The sequence below is a fragment of the Lates calcarifer genome, linkage group LG3, assembly GCF_001640805.2.
Source record: "Lates calcarifer isolate ASB-BC8 linkage group LG3, TLL_Latcal_v3, whole genome shotgun sequence".
Lineage (NCBI taxonomy): Eukaryota > Metazoa > Chordata > Actinopteri > Centropomidae > Lates > Lates calcarifer.
Window position 1 is genome coordinate 8,962,463 of NC_066835.1, and position 16,382 is coordinate 8,978,844.

The 16,382-nt window shown below is 39.8% G+C and overlaps 1 protein-coding gene across 1 annotated transcript in view; it reads right to left on the minus strand.

The window, feature by feature from the left end:
* Positions 1-16,382, minus strand: part of ppp1r9a (protein phosphatase 1, regulatory subunit 9A) — a 45,610-nt gene that overhangs the window by 7,607 nt on the left and 21,621 nt on the right. Inside the window, 8 exon segments of the mRNA XM_051065758.1 lie at positions 120-208; positions 1,775-1,895; positions 2,762-2,858; positions 3,952-4,181; positions 5,168-5,221; positions 8,222-8,332; positions 8,334-8,375; positions 13,491-13,626. Coding sequence (XP_050921715.1) covers positions 120-208; positions 1,775-1,895; positions 2,762-2,858; positions 3,952-4,181; positions 5,168-5,221; positions 8,222-8,332; positions 8,334-8,375; positions 13,491-13,626 — 880 coding nt within the window.

Below are 16,382 nucleotides of genomic sequence, written 5' to 3' on the forward strand. Positions count from 1 at the left end.
CCACAACACATCTGGTTGATATTTCAACAGATGTTGACAGGCAGGGCGTCTGTTGTTCCAAATATGTAAGTTCAAGCTTCACTGAGTAAAAGAAAAATGTGCAGGTGTGTAACACAAACCTCTCCCTCTGTAGAGCTGATGCTGTCACGGGTGACTCCTCTATAGCTCTTCTTTTTGCTGGGTGAGTAGGGAGAGCCCTCCCTCAGTTCTAGAGCCACACACACACACACACACAGAAAAACAACTGTGATTTAGTTTGACATGGTTAAAGAAATTCACTGTGAAATGCATTTGTTCATTAATTATGTTTGCATGTTTGTATATAAGCATGTTTTGTTTTGTTTTTCTGTTAGTTACGGTTTTTATTTTGAGGCACTTTATTTGGCCTGGGCCCAGTGTTGACAGCCGCCATTAAATAACTCTATTAAAAACACATCAGCTCTGTTGAAATAACAAGTTTTCCCCCAAAAGTAACACTATTAATTAGGCAGGCAATTATCATTTTTTTCTGCTCACTCCTTGAGTGCACGGGGAAATGCTGTCAGATGAGACAAAGACTGAATCTTTAAATCTGAAAAAGATCATTTGAGCAGATCCCATCTTCTCCTCCCACACACTCTCTCTCCTTTATATCCTGTTCCAGTCATCTCCCTCAACCACCCCTTTTTAATATTGCATAATGGGCTGCGTCATTCAGATCAGTGCAGATCCAATCACTCAGTTATCCCGTCTGCACTGTACAGTATCAGATATGGCATTTCTCTGTGCACACTCTGTTCTGACAGATGCAGTCAGTGAAATAAACCCAGCAGAGCTTAAAAAGACTGGAGGAGAACAAAGCAAGACAGATGTGCTCAAAAGGGATTACTTGTTTGTTTTTCTTTGCAGAGGTACAAAGTGAAACTGGGGTCAGAGGTGAAAGTGTGTGTGAAGGTTAAGACAGTGAGGGAGAGGAGGATTTGAGATGTACGTAAGAACGCAGGGATTGCACTCTGTCTGAATTGTATTTTGTGTGTGTGTGTGTGTGTGTATGTGTGTGTGTGTGTGCCTAAGAGTTTGTTTGTAGTAGGTAGTAGTAGTAATAAGACAGTCCTGTCTTTTCAATGTCCTTTACAGGGCAAGGCAGATCAATATGGTTATGGCAATGTTATTGGGGAGCATTATGAGTCAACGTAAGGACAAACAACTTCTCTTCCCTTAGTAGATACTTGTAGTGCCTTGCGGAAACTAAAAGTTTATTTATGACCATATTCTCAGACATAAATTTGGGGTGATGCTGATGCTATATTCATGTTATCTCTTACTCTCCTATTTGAGTTGTCACCCTGCCTACATGAATAGTTTGACAGTTTGTTTATTTCGCTTTCTTGCTGAAAATTGGATGGAAAGATCGATACCACTCTAATGTCTGTCTGTTCAATATGAAGCTGGAGGCAGCTGGAGGCAGTTAGCTTAGCTTAGCAAAAAGACTGGAAACAGGGGGAAACAGCTATCTTAACTGTCGATACGTTAGAAACACAACTTGTTTATACATGGGTTTTGAACAGATTAAACAAAACATGTTAATTAGAAGCTTTAGAGATGCTGGTAGTTTACAAAGTTTTGCGCTAAGCTAAGCTATCAAATAAATGGACAGATAGGAGAGTGGCATTGGTCCTCCCATCTAACTCTCAAAAAGATGGAATAAGTGTTTCCCAAAACGTCAAACTATTCCTGTATATCAGAAATATCATGACAATGATTCCCACACAGATCTATCTCCTCGCAAACAGACCTCTGGCTTGTGCTGCAGCCCTGCTAGGGCTATGATGCTGAGCACTGTTGCTGTTGTTGTTGTTGACCTGGATGCCGTTCTGCTTCATCAGCTGCATTAGCTCGGACTCTAATGCTGCAATCTGTAGTGGGAGAGGAACCGATCAATGTTAATCAGCCGTAGGCATTTGCCTGTCAAAACAGCTGTTTTAAAGCACTAAAGAAAATGGCCTACATGGTGAGGAGCTTTTGAAAACAGTCTCTTGCAGGAGTTGGCCGAGTCAGCCAAGTGCACACACAAAGTATTTGAATCTACAGTACATTTGATCCAGCACGTCAGTTTAGTTAAAGCATAGCGGTTCTATCTTGCTGTTGGCTTGAATTTTAGATTACACAGTTTTCCCACCACTCCTGCCTGTGCCACATTTCACCATTCACCCTGAACAGTGCAGTGCAGTGGGAAAATGAGTGTTCAGTGTACAGAATAATAGACAGGGGACAGTCAGGTTGGCTGCCCATTCAGCTGTGGGGTATGGCCTGAGACTTGAGCAGAAAACAACACAACTGTCAGGTTTTAGGACTGCGAAAGTAGAAAATCAATTGACAATAGAACTAACCACAGGCCCCTGGACAGTATGTCCATCTGCTCTCACTTTCCAGGGTGGAGAACACCTTTTATATACATGTCAGGAAAAGCACAGATGGCCTTCTAGAGGGAAAACAGCAGCACTGTTACTGATTTTTTGATGATGCTGATTACTGGATTTGGGTTTAATTTTGCACATTTCTCATATGGGAAGTGCTAAATCCAACAATCTTGTAGGTCATCAAGCACAGAGAAGAACAGCATTGTTTATTAGTTTATTTTAACTTCAGGGATTTCTTTAGCGTTTAGAAGCCAATATGGTGAATCTTGCAGACACAGACAGAACATCTAAGCAGTAGAGACATTTACAGTAGGCACAGCGATGAGAGATGGACAGGATGAGATTAAAAAGAGCTGATTTACCCTGACTTGCAGTCCCTGGATCTCAGCCAGGTGAGCTTTCTCAGCCTCCTCCAGCCGCCTCCTCTCTGCATCCTCCTTTTGGATAAACTCCACCTCTCTGGACGGAAAAGAGGGAGGAGAGATTGTAATGTGCCGAGCAGGTGTGTGTTAAGACAAGAAAACGGGATGTGTGTGTACATGTGTCTCCATGTGTGACTGTGCCTGCCTCTTGCTCAGCTGTGGTAGTGATAAGGGAGCTGAGGCTGGATGTCAGTGTGACTCATTTTACTTAGACCCTGTACACACACACACACGCACATGCACGCACATCTACACTCAAAAAAACACACATGCACATACAACCCAAAGAAACTTAAGTGCTGCCATTTTCTCATGCCTGCTTTGCCCTTGGTCTGGGGAGCTCATTGTCTCTCCTGCACAGCTCAGTCCCCTACTAAAGATCAGCATGGAGGTTGCTTCATTTAGCTTCCATTTGGCCTGCTGAACCAGAGCCAATTAGAGGCAGTCAGACTGGGACTGAGCAGGAGAGGCTGTGATGGGACTGACCAAAGAGATCAACGCACTGAAAAGCAGGAGAGCTGCACTGCATTAGAATGGAAACTCAGCTCTTACGGCCGAAATGGGATAAGACTTTGGCTATAAAAAGAGCCGAGCTGCCTCACAGATGGAAATGCGGTAGATATTCTTTTTTCTGTTCGCTCAGGCAAGTGAGGGGCGGCTGTATAAAGGAATAATGAAGGACTTCATCTAAAAATTATTTATTAATGCGTGTGTTTAATGGCAGGATTGAAGCACTGACCTCATTTAGAAAATTATTCAAGTGTGGGAGTTATAATAGACGTGTAAATGATGCTGTGAAGCTGTTTAGTGCTTCTCTCAACAAGTCAAGGAGACATGGTTGATTAGAAAGAATGTAGGTAAGCAGAAGTTTCTAACTGGGTTATGCTATACTAAACTCTGGCAACAGGCTGGTCTGGTCTGAACTGAAAGACACAGAACTTTATGGAGCTGACAAGCAGCAATAAGCATGCACCTCACAAGAGGTCATTATCAAGTGGAGATCTAAGGCCTAACACACTGGCCTAAGAAACTGGGATTTCTTGACGGGAAAAAGTCGTGTGTCGCTCCACCCTCTACAGTAGGTCATTGTCACAGTCTACAATGAACAGTTTAACCCAGGATTCACTTACTTCTGCTGGAAGTCTTTGATGAGTTTCTTGGCTTTGTTGTACTTCTTCTCTAGAGCTTGGTACTGGGCCTGGGCCTCCTTCAGGTGTTCGTTGACGGTGTGGCAGAGGGTCTGCGCCTCGATCCAGTAGCTCTCCAGCTTCAACATCCTCTCCTTGTTCTCCTCGATGCTGGCCTTCAGCTGGCTCTTCTCCTTCTCCCAGCGTTGCTTCTCCCTCTCCACTGATGTCAACTGGAAGGCAGGACAAAAACAACTTTACTTAAAACATTGGAACCTTTGACTAGATTTTAAATTTTAATAATACTGCATAAGGACTCCCAGACAATGTTTTTTTTTACTTTTAAAAAAGGATATTATAATTTGGAATAAAGCTTTTTCATATTTTACCAGATTATATAATTTGTCTCTCACATCAAAAATTAGCAGAAATGTTTTTGTCTATAACTACATGAAAACATATCATCAGATATTCGTCTGCTTAAGATTGAAACAAATCCAGATTTTTAGAACTGACAAAGCTGGTCAAAAAGAAAAGCCTCACAAAGGCTCTTTTTAGAGCAAAGTCAGAAGTCAGAGCACAAATTCATTACTTTACTTGTCTGTAAAAGTTGAATCAGTAGCCGTAAAAAGACTTTTTAAGAACCACTTGATTTGATCACACTGACACACAAAACATTAATTTCAAAATGAATCAAATCAGGCCACAGACATTTGACAGAGTGTATAAATTATACACTTCAGATGTGTACGTAGGCACAAATACACACACATCTGCATACACAGAGCTATCAGACTGCAGATAGAAAAATAAACAAACACTGCTAGGACTTATTAAAGACACTCTTGCAACACTGCAAGCTAAAAACATTTTTTGGAAAAAAAAAAAACTAAAAGACATAACACTGAAATATATATGCATACATGCATTTGCTTAAACACTGGTGAGCCAACTATCTCAGCCTACTACAAGAAGCTAGATTGTTCTGAAAGATTTGTAAAAACCTATCTGAGCAGAAACAGATCACTTAAATAATCTGCTTCCTATCCATAAAGAACAAAACAATTTCTTAAAGCTTTCCCACCAATCATGAACCCTCTGCTTTCCTGTTGTCCTGACACTAGTCCTGCATCCATTTACAAATAGTTTGAACTCTTGATAAACTTATGTCATTTGCACCCACAACCAAGCCTCCGCCTTGACACTTTTAATCTCTTACCTTGTTTTTAAGCTTCTGGATCTCGGCCTCAGTCACTGTGTGTTTGATCTGGAGCTGGTAGAGAAAAGAAAAGATGGGAGAGAAAAGAGAGGGCGGTCAGATAATCAAATGCATGGCTGCGCAGGCTTCTCTCTGCTGTCGATACAGTGTGACGGACGGAGGCAGCCGACCCCATCCTCCCCTGACAGCATCTGACACACACTCTCAGAGGAGAGGCAAGGAAAGGCAAGGGATAGGGATAGATAAATAGCTAAGTGGTTTTAAAAAGTCATTTAATGTAGCACGAAATCTAAAAATTCATACAAAACAATCTTAAAAAAAATAAAATTCCACTGGAGTGTCTAAAAGTGTTCCATAAAATCTTAAGAGAAAAAAATCTATTTTCTGAAGCCTAATGAGTTAGATGGATAGAGAGATGGACTTGGAGAGAGAGCGACGAACGAGTTATGGATGGAAGTTGAGATGAGCAGTCATTTAGAGGCAGATCCAGAAGGGGAGAGATGATGAAAGAGCAGGAATAAAAAAAGAAGAGGAGATGAGGAGAAAGCTCTGGATATGGAACAAGAGAATGCAAAAATGGGAGCAAATGAGAGCTCTAGCAGATGAAATATAGAAAAGAGGGAGAAGTGATAATGGGAAAGTTTGAAGTGTAACAGTACTCACAATGATCATACTTTCTTCTGTCTTATATAGACAGATATATAATTTTTTTTCAAGTGTGTTTTAAAACAATAGTCAGGTGCCCATATGCACATTCAAACAGTTTTTGCTTGCTGTAATCATTCCTCCTGTTCTGTACTGGCTCTTAAGATCCTTTTGTGTTTCACCTCCAGTGTAAGTGATGGGGAACAAAACTCCACAGTCTTCGTTCTGTGCAAAAACACAATCCAAAATTTATCTGAAGTTCTATGAGACTTCTGAATTACACAGAGCAAGTGCATACATTCCATACTAGTCTTTTTATGTTACTGTCCCTGCACTGTAGCTAAGCACGGGAAAACTCTGGGGAAAAAAATAGAGGGAATCAAGTGGGTATCTTTGAAAGATTGTATGAACAGGAGGAATAATTATATAGCAAGCAAAAGCAGCTTCAATGTAGATATGCAAACATGAGCAAAAACATGCGAGCTGATCCTTACCTGCAGAAAGCCAGAGTCCAGAGGGCTCAGACATTCAAAGTATGATGGAGGTGCTCCTTAGGTAGGGAGCACAAAAGTACTACACAAACAGCCTTCCTCTACACCCTGAAGAGGGCTGTTTGTGCTGCTACACCTGAGTTGTTATTCAGCTAACCTTAAACATGTATGTGTCTATGACTTTAAGAATTTCACCCTGAAACAGCCACCTGTATAAAGTCTTTTTAACTTTTTGCCAGAGGAGTTCCTTGGATCTTTCCTCTTTTATTTTTTCCACTTAAAGTAAATTTACTTCAGAAAAGCATTTTATTCATTACAAAACAAAGCAACACAGCCTCTATCGGTTTGCTCCAAAACTTAATTGAAGCTCTATGGTACTTAAGGTGAGAGCCATCTTTCCTATGGCTACAAAATTACATCAAAACAAAATATTCTACGGTAGATACATTGGCATTATGTTGAAATACATTTCCTCATACCTCAGTGGGGCATATCTGGTATTTTTTTTTCTTATTTTGACTTTGAATCATTATTTAGCCATGCAGCTGGGGTTTTGTTGGGTCTGCTACATAATGGAGGTTAAGTAACGAATCAAGTGTGAATGTGAAATGTGGTCAAATGTTAATAAAATCTGTGCACAACCTAAATACTACACTTACAATTCAGTTCATGTCGTGAGGGTGATTATGCCAATACCGTCTTGCAAACAGCTTGTTATTTTTTTATCTCTGCTGATGAGTGGACTGAAAGGCTGAGATTAAAAGAGAGAATTTTATAATGTCAGCATGCGTGTGTATGGGTGTGCGTTTATCTGCATAGAAAAGTGTGAGTAAATCAGTCAATACTGCGTCTGTGTTGACTAAGGCAGCAGTAATTGCTCTTGGCTCCAAAACACAGATCAAAACACAATCAAAAAGTAACTGGACTTGAACAGTCAGCCAGGTAGTGAATATATTTGAAAAAAGACATAAAGAAGATTTTTTTAAAAAAAGGTTTAAAAGAGATTTGACCGTTTTTAACATCTCATTTTTTTAAAAGGCTTATTCCCCAGCCTCCTGGTGTCTTTTCTCCTTAGGTATGTATAAGACAGCAAACAAAAAACATACAAGCTACACTATGGGGAGAGAGAGGTCAAGATACAGAGAAAATGGAGCAAATGTATACATCCCGAGACCAGGGATTACATTATAGTTTCACTCGATATCCCCTGCGGTGCCTGCAGTGCAGCTGAAGCCATTTGTTATATGTGTCATACTGCTATTGTGGCAGTCTACGGACAAGCTTAAGTGTTATGGTGCCAAAAACAGCAGGTGGACTGTTCAATCAATATAACCAGCTTCACAGCAGACTACAAAGGCATAAAGGACTTAACAGTCAGTGAATTAATTTTCCATTTTATTGCTGTCATTTTAAGGTTTTAAGAGTTCATTGTTAGTGATGGTAGCAAAAGTTCAACAAAATGGGTTTTTATTCTCAGAGGCTGATTGTGTGAAGAGTTGCCAAGATCAGGATACAAATCAATTCAGATACAGGTTTAAAGTGTTAGCTCTTTCTCCTCTTCTGTGGGCTTTAACCAAACATGGGTAATTAGAGATGTAATAAGCATAGGTCTACATTGCTTTTGTATTCATGCCTCTAATCATCCAGATTAGGATTTAGGGAGTATAAGCGGATCTTAGATCTTGACAAAAGAATACAACTCGGCCAAGTAAAGCAGGGGTGCTAAAATCTGCTGTGTTGGTGTCTTCTTGTTTAAATGAATTACCTTTTTTTCTGCAGCTAAGTTTTTCTACTGGGTGGGTGGGTATATTTGTAATTTACTCTTTAAAGCAGTGACAGAGAAAAATGTGGTGGGCTCATTTGTGTAACTTTCTTGTTGACGAGTAAGGATTGTAGATGAAGAAGTATCTGAGTTTACCTCTCTGAACTTCTGGTAGAGTTTAGTGGCATCTAACTCCGAGGGAGACAAGATGTCTTCTGTCTCCGGCAAGTCAAACACCTCGATGCTCTTCTCTCCGCCCGCCACCGTTGTCCCCGGTTTCCTCTTCATCTGTGGCATACTCTCCTGTCTGCTTTAAGAGGAAATGTAAAGTCAGTATCAGTCTTCTTTTCTGCAGGTACACTTGATACGAACAGCTTATGGTGTATTTTGTATGGAAATTCAAAATACCATATTTTGGTTAATGTTCTACTAATTGATCAAGGAAATATGTTATTTCCAGCTACCGTCTTTGTTTGGGTGTTGCAACTTTGGAAACTTTTTTTTTATAGTGCAACAGACAAGTTCTTATTACTTCTTATTCAGATGGTTATGAGTCTTTGAGAATTCTGGAAATAAGTTCAGAACAACGGTAAGTATTGTTAAATGAGCTTCTAGGTTGTTCAGAGATCACAGGATATTTATTTTCTGAGTTATCAAATGCTTTTCCCTGTGACGCAGATGTAATGCTGGTGCATGTGAGACACGGACTTGGGCTCGATTTAGTCTTAGTCCTTAAGCGCAATATGAAACGTAGCTGATAAAACAAATTAAACAAACAAATCAATCAAAGCCAGTATTTTCAACCAACAGAATTAAGAGCTGCCAGTTTGAAATAAGGACCCTGCTCTTCCCTGAAATCAAGGACCCATTGTTTTAAAAATGATGAAGAACTTCAAGCAGCATCTTCCACTGTTGTCACTGTAAGCTTTATATGTGCCGCACTAGTACAGAAAGTTCGACAGGGGTAGCAACAGTAACTAAGGGCTTTAACCAATTAGCTACTGCTACAATGACTGTCTGGATGTCTGTTATTGTCCAGTAAAGCTAATAGCATTCACCCTTCAGGCTGTAAGCCTGGCAGTCAGATATCCAGCCATCCAGTTGCAGCATCCATTTGTCACATCCCTCTTTCTCTCTCTGTCTTCTTTCATCCATCTATCTCCCATCTCTCCTCAAAGTGACATCAGTCAAGAGTGCATCTCTCTAAGCTTTACCTGCTGCACATTGCTTGCACTCCCAGAAACTTGCCTTCCCTCATGCTATCCTCTTTTCACTTTTTTTACATAAGTAATGCTATTTTAATGGTACTAGTTATATAACATTTAGTTAACCCACTTAGTAGCCCCAAAACTTTTTCAAAAATGAACTGCCCCGACAGCCCGGTAAGCTTCAAGTGTCATTTCCATGAAAATAAGTCACAAGATAAGTTGTACCAGCAAAATCTGAATGTCACTTTTTATTATTATTACGCATTAGTCACCATCTTGCCTCAAGTGCAAGGAACTTAAAGGTTAAAACAAGTGAGGTTTTAGTCTGTAATTGTGCCTCTAGTGGAGCTAATTCTAAACATTAGCAAGTTAGGATTTATAAAAAAGAATCTCTGACTAATAAGAGTCACCAGGAACAACTCATTACTACAGCTTTAAAAGATTTAACACCACTGAAATTAACCACATTTTGTTGCTTGCCTGTGTGTATTCGAGGCAGTTTTTCTTTTCTCCGATTCTCAAAATACTGTATGAATGTTGGCATCAGCCATTAGGCATTGGATCTAAATGGATCGGTTGATTCAGTCTTTGGCTGACGACCAACACAGCCTGATATTTCCGGTGGAGCCACTCTGTGAAAAAACTCTGTCTCCCTCTTAACAGCATGTGATCCTATCCTATTTAACTTCATTTATTCACATTAATCAGTCCCAGATGATTACTTTCCATATACAGATATTATCTTCTACATGTGAATATTCATATAAGATAAAAAGAAATAAATTGTTTTATAGCGTAGAGAATTAATACATGCAATATTTATGATACACTCTGCCCCACGTCTCTTTGTCTCTGTATCTCTCTCTTGTGTTTGGCTTATCTACAATCTATCTTCCTGTAGCTATCTGTCTTTCTGCCTTGATCTCTCACACATATGTGGCGACGCACGCACACTCTCTCTTATCATCTTGGCCTATATCCTCTCCACATCTCATTCCCTGCTCTTGCCTCCATCTATTTTCCACCCAGATAACAGTGCTCAGGCCTGATTTGTCTACATGCATGGCCAACACAGAGTACCATTTCCATAATAGGCTTGTTTGTTGCCATGGTGCCAGCATCAAGCATTAAGGTCCCATTTTAGTGGAGGTGGAGTTATCCATTGAACACATGGGAGGGCAGTCAAATACCAATTTGCATATGATAAATGAGTCACCTCCTACAATATGCAAGAAGAGTCAGGAGAGAAAAATTACGATTTAAGGAGAAATCCTGTTGTTTAGTGGGTGCTCAGAGTGCAATGATCTGCTCTATGAATGTCTGATATGAGCATGATGTTGGCATAATGTCAGTGCTGGAGGAAAGGGCTGTGACACAGGAACCACCATAAGAAGCTCTGAGTTATTGATACGTGTGTTTGTCCTAACAGAATGTTATTGTATTTGCAATATTTTTTTTATTTGACCTAATATTTCTATTTGATTTACTTTAAGTTGTATTTTAAGGCTGAATTGAAACCTTACGGTTCAATCATTTTGGTTTATCAATACATTTTTTGAGGAATTTTAAAGCAAAACTGGTCTACTTAAATGTGAATATTTTCTTGTTTTGTTCCTTGTCAGTGATAGTGAACTGAATATGTTTGGGTTTGATATTGTTGGTTGGACAAAACAAGACATCTGAAATTGTCTACCTGAGCTCTGGGACAATTTAAAGACAATTAAAGAGATTAATCAATCAACTGAAACACCAGATTAATTGATGATGAATATTAATAGTTAGTTTGGTTAGTTAGTTTATTGTTATGTTTAAGTCAATAAACAATAATTGTTTGCCTCTTTCCTTTCACAGGAGAATGAATGTAATTACTGTTTTCTGACTCTTGTTAACATACAAGTCATTTTGAAAGCTCTGATATATTCAACTTGGCACTAAACATTACAGAAGCTCTTGAATAAACAAATAAATAGATGCCTCACATCAGCCAAAGTTTGCTGTTCAAGATAATTAATTCCATCTTTAATGGATGTAGGGCAAAAATGTAATAGTCACTGCACTCCATTTTTAGTTCTCACACAACTAACTCTGCAATGCTGGAACTTTCTTGAGTTGCCTAACTACTTGGATTGTCACATTTTGTAAACACAGGGAACTTTTTTCATCTCCATCTCAACATCCATCCCATTTGATGTCAATGCAGTGTGTGTGTATGTGTATGTGTGTGTGTGTGTGTGTGTGTGTGTGTGTGTGTGTGTGTGTATGTTCACATCTCCATCTTGCTGCAGCCACAGGAGAAAACATCTGTCAATACAGCTGAACAACTGACGGATGTCTTTGTAGCCACACAATTGTCAAACAAGCAAAGGATAAAATGTTCTAACTTTGTAATCCCTAAAACATTTAGTGCCATCATCACGTCGAAACTTTGTTTTATGACAAAATACCAGCAAAACTATTTGTGTTTAGTTAAAATGTTAGCATGCTAACAGGCTAAGCTAAGATAGCGAACATGGTAAACATTATACCTGCTAATCACAAACACACAAGCATCAGCATTTAAACCATGTCAGCATGAGTATCAATTAGTGTTCCATCTTCTCAGCACTTTCAGTCATTTTTAAAGCTGAATATTGGAATTGTTAGATAATATGTGGCATGTGTGTGTGTCTATGCTTTTCCCATGTGTGTGTTCACATTTAACTACTGACAGATGGCCATGCATGTGCGTTAGATTACATGTAATCAAACACACAAATGGGCTTAGCATGTGAGTTTGCTGTGTATTGCTAACTGAAGGACGATCCTTTCCTCTCGGGACCTGAGCCCCAGCACCAATAAAGAGCTGTCTGTCACATCTATCCAGGCGGCACTCAGAGTGAGAAATAACCTCCCTCCTCGTCCACCCGGTGAGAACTCGTTCTAATATTTATAGAGATATTAATATTGATGAGCTCCTTTTATTGCCCCATAGATCTCTGCAATGGTTTTGTAACTATTTACTCTATCGGCAGTTACACAGGAAGTAATGGAAGCCTGTGTGTTTTTACAGGGGTTTGTAATCTATGTATAGATAAACAATTTTAAGATAATCATCATTCTTATGTTTACTTGCCCTTGTGGAGACCTGAGGGTTAGGGTGATCACAGATCATTCATGTAAAAAAAAAAAAAAAATCTCAAGTTGTACTCATAAACTCTTGATCTGAAATGATGACAGACAGCAGGAAGAACACAGATGAGGGGAGGTTTCTTGTGTGTTTTCAATCAGACTCCGCAAAGCATGGCTGAATTCCGGCCTTAAATCACCACATAGGAGCTTTAATAAGAGCTGACAGTGTTACATGTATGTAGTCGTGATGATAGGAGTGCTGGGTTCAGCTTCCGGAAGCCTGGAGAGGAGTTCCTTATGCATGAGGGCTCTCAATCTACCATCCACCAGGAAATGAAAAACTTCAAAGGACACTGATGAAGACGGGGCAAGGAGAGACGCCTGAATGAATGTGTGTCTGCATGTAAAACTATGCATGAGTGCAGCTTTTCCCGTGTATGTACGTGAAGGTAGACTCTGATTTACTGTGGTGTGTGCTTACATTTGTATATACAATGTGTGTGTGTGCATGTGTGCCCTGGAGAAACACAAGCGCTCACACAGAAGCGAGCGCTCACACACACACACACACAACACACACATGCACACACACACAAATAGCATGAGTTGCAGGGCCATGAGCTCAGTGTCTGGTGGATTAAACATGCTGTGAGTAAGCAGCAGAATCAGACTGGGAAACGCTGAGTGATGCTTTCTAGGACTGAGGCTCACATGGCTTCCTCTTAGTGTGTGTGTGTCTGTGAGAGTGTTTTGTGTGCCAGCATCAAAGCCCAGTGTCAGTCAGTTTTATGGAGTTAATAAGCTAAAACTTAAAGTCAACTGTCATAGAAAGGGAGCTGATTTACATTGAGTGACAACTAGAGGCCTCATTTTTCCAATGTAATGTCATCTATAAGAAGCCTGCACACTAATAACAGATGAACTTCAAGTGCAGACATAATGAGCTTTATTAACACAAGTTCAAAGAATCTGAATTTAGTGTGTGGTATCTTACTCTGCTTGCATCCACTCTTCTTTATTAGGTAGATGATCTCATATTGTGTATGCACAATTCTTTGCTCTACCTTTAACAGCGTGGCATCCTGTACAGGGTTGTGTATGGTCATTACCTCGTCATCATCAGCGTCATAGTGGGCGTACTGCTGCTCCAGCAGCTCTCTCTGTCTCCTCTCCTGCTCCAGGGTCTGCTGGATCAGAGTGGCCACCTCGCTCTGCTGGCCCGGGCGCTCTCGGCCAATCACAAACCTGCAACAACATGCACTGTTTTAGACATCGCAGAGACATCTATCCTGTGATTACGTAACAGTGACTGACAAAACCGACATTTACATGAGAATTTAGATTTCGTGAATAAACAATTATGTTGTAAGAACAAAATCATCACAGTTTATTTCATATTTTGCTTCAACATTTTTCAGAAAATGTGCAGACACCAAGAGTCTAGATTCACAACTAAAGTTGTAATATTATACTTGCAAGGTTGCAAAGTTTGGTATTTAGTTATTTTTATAAGATATTAAGATGTGTCTGGTAGTCTTTTTTGTGAAAAGAAAGAAAAAACAAAGAAAAAAATAAAATCTGCTTCTATAGCCGAATGTTGCCTGAGGAAAAGAAAGGACTTACGGGACTTATAGATGTTTAATTAAACGTGAAAAAATGTTAATAATTTTTTGTGATTTCAGACATACACACACACACACACACACATATATATATATATATATATGTCTTGTCGTTCTTTCACAGTGGTTTGTATTTGTGCAGAGTAAAGACTGCAGCAGTCAGTGTGTGACAGCAGCCAAGGCCCACAGCCACATAGCAATGACAGCAATATCTGCTGACGTATCAGGGCAGGGCTGGGAGACGGGACACACATAATAATGTGAGAAGATGATCGGCTCGGGCCAGGCAGCCTGTTATTAGCCTGGCATGGGACTAAATGGAGAAAGCCACAGGCTGTGCTTCCAATTTCCTGACTACTAACTACTGTAGTTATAGACAGGATCTATCCACAGTATATTTCACACTCAGATGCAGACAAAAGGAGAAATTTGAGGAGAGAGCAGAGGATAATGTAAATTATGTGTGTATGTTTTTATCTGTCAGAATGACAGAGACGGAGCTGAGAAAGATTCAAGACCACAGTTTACAGGATTATAAATTCAAACGGAAAAGAAGAGGTAGAATCCACTTCATAGCCAACAATGGTACTGCTATTCAGACAAAAATTCATAATATCACCTCTAATTTATTCTTCTCTTAAGAATGCTTCTGATAAGACCATACAATGACAGTTAAGAATTTCCCTGACCTATTCCAGGAAATCGCCAACCCAGCAGGAGCCCTATAACTGTATATGTATGAGTGTGCTCCTATCAGCTGTATGTGTGTAATTAAGTGTGTTAGAGTGAGAGACAGAGACAGACAGAAAGAGACAGAGAGAGAAAGTGGATTCAAGATAGGGCCTAATCAAGTGAATTCAGTTCCCGAGAGCTCTTTCATATATTTCTAAAGGCGATGTAGAAAAGGACTTACGCTCCAGCAGAGAGGCGTATTTGATCTACATGTGAAGGAACAACTGAAGGACAGGACAGAGAGAAAGTAAAAAAAAAAAAGAAGAGGAAGAAGAAAAAGAAAAAGAAAAGAGAGCTAGAAAGGGCCCTGGAAAAGCTAAGTACTGTACTGGAACAAGCCTTTGGACAGCAGGGAGGTCTGAGGAACAGCTGACCTGGAAACAGCCTTTCTCCTCACGCATGGGGAGTCCGTCTTGGTTCCTCCCCGCATCCCACTGTTCTGTGGCTGCCACACACAGCGCTGCTTCAACTCAACAGCAGAAACCTTCACTACTGATCTCATTTACCCCAGTTAATAAAGACGTGGCTCAGGGTAAATATATACAGTATGATGCAAGACCTTGATTTTTTTTTTTCTCATGTGCTTGATGAGAAAGTAAAAAAAGAAAGGAAAGGATGGGATGAGGAGAGCTGTAGGACACTTGTCTTCTCCATTAGGTAGTTCTGGGTTGACAGACGTTTGAGGATGTCAGCACAGGTTCACACACACACGGATATGACTGGTCATCCATGGTGGAGATGGGTTATCCATTATATAAAAGGTCATCCAGAGATCTCCTCTTTTCATGCTCAACTTTGTAACAGTTGGTGTTTCATGATAGACTTATTCCAAGGATAAAGATGTTATTATTCTGGATTTTTCCTTTTTTTTTTTTTGTATTAAAGTTTTTATTTATTCATACACACATAAACATACAATCAGACTCTAACACGAACATTGACACCAATAACAGACAGTATATCCAGCATACAACCATATATACAAAGGCCTTCTGTAGATCGACATTTCCTTTTTTCACTTTTGAAACCACCAAAATATACATTCATCAGTACCATATCTACAGTTTTTCCACATGCCCTGCCTACAAAAAAATACATTCCCAGGCCCTCCTAAAATGTTCCTCTTCGTTGTTAATTCTAGCCAACATGCATTAATATGATGCCACTTCTGACATCATTTCCATCCATTTTTTAACATCTGGGGCGACTGTACTCTTCCATACTCTAAGAATTGTTCGAGCAGCTGTGACCATCCCAACTTTTAAAACCCCTCGTTCATATTTAGATATATTTGGCATTTCTGTTTGGTCTCCTAGAAAGCACAGTCTTGGTGATACAGGTACCACGACACCCAACCATTTACTCACATGTTCCAGTACTTTCTCCCAAAACAGGTACACTAGTTTACATCCCCAAATCACATGCAAAAATGTCCCTGTATCACTCTGACATTTCCAACATAAATTATTTCCTGTTAAGCCCAGTCTATGTCATTTTGAAGGGGTGAAATAAAATCTATGAGTTATCTTGTACTGAATAAATTTCCCCTTCGCCTCTCTCATGTGTTTCCCTGTATTTGATAAGATGTTTGACCAGTCCTGATTTTTCTTATTTTTAATAAATCTTATTAAGGAGACCAAAACCAAT